The sequence below is a fragment of the Fusarium odoratissimum genome, assembly GCF_000260195.1.
Source record: "Fusarium odoratissimum NRRL 54006 unplaced genomic scaffold supercont1.85, whole genome shotgun sequence".
In the NCBI taxonomy this organism is placed as follows: Eukaryota; Fungi; Ascomycota; class Sordariomycetes; order Hypocreales; family Nectriaceae; genus Fusarium; species Fusarium odoratissimum.
Window position 1 is genome coordinate 1 of NW_022158749.1, and position 6,000 is coordinate 6,000.

Genomic DNA, 6,000 nt, shown 5'->3' on the forward strand with positions numbered 1-6,000 from the left:
ACCACTTTCGTGGCAGCTGCTTGAATTTGGCTCTCACAATACGTTTTTCGAACATATGCCTAGATCCACTAGTAAACCCTCTGGGAAGGTAGCTCGCCGCCGACGTAGTGAGCGCCGAAGTACCCAATTTGAGAAGAAGAAGCTAAGCTTTTGTGATAGAGGCACCACCTACTCGCTTAGAGCACGGGGCAGACAAACAGCGCGGGCATCAACTGCAGCTAAAGAATAAGTAATATTAGGTTAGGACTCTAAAGAATTCAAGCTGTTCGCTGTTTTTAGGTAATCCTGGTGGGCATATCTATCTTTATTTTATAAATAGCGACTAATATTATCTATAAGATAGTAAGCAGAAAGATATCCTTTAAGACAATATCAAGTTTAGGAAGGGATTTAATATTTATAATATAGGCAAGCTGGTAGAGAAGGTAATTAAAAAGATTTTATGCCAGTTACAGAGGCAGTTAATAGATAGAATTTAAATCACTCAGGTTTAATCTCTCACCTCTTACTACTACTAGTTACTACTATATCAATTACCGTTAGTAATAACATCCAATAACAGAAGAAGCTCTGCACTCTCGAGATCCCGAGTTTCTTTCGCCAGCTAGACCCCATTAAAAACTAAAAGGCATTGAATACTAATAGCACTAAAGCCACGATAATACAATAGTTCCCGGCCGCAGTGAATCGGAAATTCAGCTACAACCATGATGCTGATATTCTTATGACTAATGCCTGCTTCAGCTAACAGTTAAAGCACTGCACAAAGCGTCTTTCCTATGGCAAGTACGTCGCCTATTACCACCACCGATATGCCCCTAGGAATAAGATCTTGACTCCTCTTAATTCTCTTCCTTCCTATATTATTAGGTTCTGAGCACGAGATATGTGATGAAGGCTTCTTGACAGAAACGGTGGGTAGGGGAAGCTTTCTGCGGATTAGCGCCAAGGGGACGTCGACTTGCTAGGCCAACGCCGATGCATACACGAAGCCTCCCGCTTCGCAACAGGCCACCGCACCGACTTTAACCTAGTCACCTTTGAACCGAGTTCGTAGCAGAGAAGTGCACAAAGCCAACCCGCCCTGCCGTTGGGCGATGTTGAGCATATGTTGGAACTCGATGCCTGGGCGTGGGAAGTCAGGCACAGGGACCACCATACTAGCCAGTCGCTCCAGGTCCTTGTGGAAGAGGGGAAGCAGGCACTTATTCGCAAAACCTTCTGACCACGTCGTCCCTCGTTGCTTCATTGTCAAAGACGAGACTGTGGCGGTAATCCAATATTATCGAATTTAACTTACAATTACTACCATTGCTGCCATGATTGTTATTCTTGCAATTATGGTTATGTTAATTATTATCATTGACTTGGCACTTCCGGCGAACTTATTACGTCTTTTCACTAGCTGTGATACGAATATCAAGCAATCTGCTATTCAGAACTAAATATAACAAGGTTACAGTCGGCGCCTCATCTCTCGTCCCAGTGATTACCAGTACATCCATATCTGCGGCATCGGACAACACATTCAGGAAGTGCTTCTCGGGCAGTTGAGGTTGTTGGCGCATCTGTTCCTTGAAGAATGCCGTCAATGCTGGTCTGTATTGTTCCTTATAAGCGCAATCCCCTAACAGAGCATCCAAGTCTGCGCCGGTAGCTGCTGCGTATTCTCGCTTGGTGGCATCGCTGATGCTGGCCTTGCGTGCCTTGCGGTATTTATAGGCATATCCAGTAAACACGAAGACCCAAATATCGGCATAGTACTGGTAGATGATATCTACAACTTTAACGAGACTGGCTTTATAATGGGCGTCATTGCAAGCGGAATGGTTATTACAGGTACAGAAAGGCGTAGACGACCAAAATCAGTGCAGCCTGGGGGCCAGGAATGGATTACTGTCATCCAGGCGATTAGGCCATTGCGACAAGCCAAAATAGCTGGACCAATAACGAGATAGGCCTCGAGTGGCTAAAACACTTTGACCGGTATACAGCCAAGCGATCTAATCGTCGCTATCGTCTGCTGATCCTTGATGGTCACGAAAGCCACCATTCCGCCGATTTTAAGAGATACTGCAAGGATAACAAGATCATCACGCTCTATATACCGGCTCATTCGTCTCACATACTCCAGCCACTTGACGTCAGGTACTTTGGAGTGCTTAAAAAGGCATATGGCCGAGAAGTAGAGCATCTAATCTGATGCGCTATAACCCACGTTTCCAAGACCGAGTTCTTTCCGGCTTTTTACGCCGCATTTCAGGCCAGCATGACAGAAAGAAATATCCAGGCAGCATTCAGAGGAGCCGGGATTATTCCACTTAACCCGGAAAGTGTACTCTCAAAGCTTGATGTGCAGCTACGAACTCCAACGCCGGTTAAGGAGGGGACCGGCCCCTCTACCCCATGGGTTTCAAAGACGCCAAAGACGGTGCTTGAGGCCGGGTCACAGTCTGAGTACCTCGAAGGAAGAACTAGACGTCATCAAAGCAGCTTTCCTAAGTCCATTCTAGGAGCACTGAAGTCTCTTTCTAAGGGAACAAAGGTAATAATGCATAAGAATGCCCTATTAAGAGCTAAGAACCGCGACCTTCAGCAGGTAAATGAGATACTAAGCCGGCGGCAGAGGGCAAAAAGAACCCAACTACAGAAAAGAGGGGTAACAACAGTAGATAAAGGAAGGCAAGCGATTAATCAGATGAATGCTGATGGGCAGGTAGAGGGCAAATCATCGAGAAGTGGTGGTCAAGGAAGGTCAATATAAACGAAGGAAAGGCGTTATGGAGGATGCAGCAAGACCGGGCATAACGTTAGAACATGTCAGATAGTTATTGCGATATCTAGGGAAGAGTATAGCGATTTTCTGTATTATTATAGTGATTTCTATTTTAAATATTAAGATTTTTTAGGACACATGCTTGTCTAGGACATAAGCTTATCATGCACGTTAATACTTTTAGTGCAGGGCAGAATCCATTATCTACTAACAATTAAAAATTTAGCAAATCAAATCCTATGAAAGTCATGCCGCTATAAGGTCATGCCTCTGTATCAAAACCATCATGCCGCTCTATTAATTCCATTTATATTTTATTGTTCTAGGGTTCTATATCCAGAAGAATACTAACTTCTGTTTGCCAGATAGTACAGCTAGGCAATGCGGCTATTAAGAGAACAATAAGTAATTTATTAGCTATTTTATGTGAATGTTTGGTGATAGCCTGGTAATTGCTTAGTTCCTTGGCGTAGGCAATTACCTATCTTTACTTCCTTAGTCCCGTTATTCCGTTCCTTACTGCATACATATGTAGTTAGCTGAAAGTTGCCGTGGCATTCCCGTAGGCTTGGTTGTACTTACTGGTTTATAACTTATTAGGTCCTAACAATAGGCTAGTGGTATTAGTAATTAGCCCCGTAAATCCAGAGCTAACAATTATCCACTATACCTAAGCTCTCTTAGGAGGGTGCTCTATTCAGCCTCTATATATGGCATAACTTGTGACCTTTCTAAATAGTAGTCTTATTATACATTCGTCTCCTTGCTTGATCCAAAAACACATTTCGACTAATTATTCACTAGCCACATAAACGATACAGAGGTGGTCCGAGATATTCGCGATCCTTAGAACCCCATCCTTAGTAGTAAGGTTTTTAGTGTAACGGTTGCACAAGCCGTTAAACCACAGGGCAAAAGATCGGGCCATAATCGCTATGTAAGCAATCATGGGTGTGCTACAGCTACCTTATAGAAGCCTTACAGCGCTGTTACGGGCACGAATCGTAACATTTAGGACGTGAATACTAGAAGTCGTTGTTGTTTTTGTTATATTTTCCATCGAAAGCAGAACCACCTATGCCCTCGAAGCTTACCAAGCCAGGCTTCTTAGTCTGTTTACATTCCACAGCGGCAGCCACCGGCGACACGGCCGCCATAATAACACTGGCGTAAGATATCTTCATTTTCCAATATAGATGTTAAAACTATAAAAGGATAAAATCAGAGTGCTAGAAAATGCAAATAGCAATAAAATAAAGTTATATAAAAACAGAGAGGCTTACAGCACGTCTATGTAATCATATCTTAAATATAACCCCTATATTTCTATTATTAGGGTACTCATCGGCAAATGTTTTACAGAAACAAGGATAACAGAAACTTTACTAACTATTTATTAGTTATATAGTAGGATGCAATAAGTTTAAATATCTTTTAAAGTACTAATACCCCCTATCTAGCCTATTTGGAGTTTAGCCTGCTTCTAATCTGAGGAAGAAACTCAATCTAGCCAATCACTCTATTCTTATTAGCCTTGCAAAAACTAATATGCAAGTGAAAGCTGGCTCGAAGAGGCTAGCGGCAAAAGAAGATACACAACCGGTATTCAAACTTAATGCATCCCACTATACTAACCCCCTTGAAAATAGGTATAGAACACAAAAGACTTTTATTAGGAAAGTTAAAAGATAAAGTGAACGTGCATGAACTAACGTTGTCCTTCACTGACACTATATGAATGAGTTAGTACGTGCAGGTGTTGAACAGATGCTGAGGTCTCACGTGCAAGCAGGGATATTTTAAGATTACAACCGAAATAGTAAAACCTCTAAGGGGTAGATTTCAACAGAACATAACATAAATACATTAATTCACATTAATAAACCAAATACACGTAATATCTAACAGCAGGATGCTCTTATTATAAATATAATAACGTTATATCACTTTAGCACTTTAGCACAGTATAATATCACTTTAGCATATTATAATATGCAAGTCTATAGAAGGCCGCCCGGATCAAGGGGCATCTTCTAGATATGAATCTAGAATAACAACCAGTCCGTGATTAGGGTCAACCCCTCTTTCTATCGCACGAGCATAAATACGGTTAACTTGACGCACAGAAAGCCCGGTTATCTCGGCAAATTCGTTAGTGGTTTTGCCGCTGCAGGGCGCCTTGAGGGACACAACGAAGGCACGCGTCGCGATATCGGTATTTGGGGCCATCGCTAGAGGATCTGTAAGATCGTCAGAAGCGGAAGAGAAATCTGCCGAAGGGGAGGAAAAGGACTATAGTGAGGTTACAGAGGGTTTACAGGGGAAGAAAGGTAGGTAAATCTCTCACCGCGTTTCTTTTGAGTTTTCAGGCTGACTGGGGCCCTGTTGAAGTAAAAGGGTTGATTGTTGTTATTGTTAGTTCTAAGTTACATAAGTCGCCCACCCTAGTTTTGGCCCACCCCTGGCTTTGGCCCGCTCTATTTAGCCTACATCGCACAACTGGTACGTCGACGTAACTAGGTCGCAACAAAGTCAAATTAAATGGTAAAAATACAACAAAAAATCACATTTGGCGCCCTTTAGTCGCTTTCTTCGTCTGCACTTGAATCCCGCTCCATATAGGGTTTTGTTGGTCGCCGATTGCGTGCCGACCGTCGAGCCAGTGCCGGCTCCTCTTCCGACTCAGAGCTACTCTCCCCCTCCACGATAATGACCTCTTGTACCTCATTTCTTGCCTTCCGAACACGTTGTTGAGGCTCTCGATTAGCTTGCGCAAGTATCTGCGCAAGGCTTGCAAAACGCTCGTTCGGATCTTAGACGATTTTACGACGTTTAGCCGGTTTTGCCTGGGCGAGTTCCACCCGCAAGCCTTCGATCTCACGGTCCCTTAGTATAACCTCCATCGCAACCTTATCCAACGCCGCAGCGGCTTTTCGAATAGATAGTCGTGAAGTGGGAGAGCCGCTCTTCTCGGCAAATAGCTTTACGACGTCGCCGCCGCGTTTTGGTGTTGAAATATCCGAGGTGGCACGTTGTGGTATAGCTGGCTGTTTAGCCACCACCACCCATCGAGAATTTAGAGGTTTGGCTACGTTTTTAGGGTATAAGCCTGTCGCCTTCCACCCAGATTGAAGGTTTTCCTTTCGAAGACCAATTTCTTAAGCTTTCGCATAAAATTCAAGAAAGTTTGCCTTTCTAACCTTTGTCGTATCTGTCAGAGCCGT

General features: G+C 43.4%; 2 protein-coding genes across 2 annotated transcripts; both read right to left on the minus strand.

Moving 5' to 3' along the window:
• Window positions 1–1,030: 1,030 nt before the first annotated feature.
• Window positions 1,031–2,194, minus strand: FOIG_16481 (uncharacterized protein; the record flags this gene model as incomplete). The annotated part of the gene is made up of 3 exons (XM_031217942.1): window positions 1,031–1,243; window positions 1,500–1,777; window positions 1,993–2,194. The coding sequence occupies 3 exons, from the start codon at window positions 2,192–2,194 to the stop codon at window positions 1,031–1,033; spliced, it is 693 nt and encodes a 230-aa protein (XP_031052330.1).
• Window positions 2,195–3,801: 1,607 nt separating this feature from the next.
• Window positions 3,802–3,933, minus strand: FOIG_16482 (uncharacterized protein; the record flags this gene model as incomplete). The annotated part of the gene is made up of 1 exon (XM_031217943.1): window positions 3,802–3,933. The coding sequence occupies one exon, from the start codon at window positions 3,931–3,933 to the stop codon at window positions 3,802–3,804; it is 132 nt and encodes a 43-aa protein (XP_031052331.1).
• Between the last annotated feature and the right edge of the window lie 2,067 nt (window positions 3,934–6,000).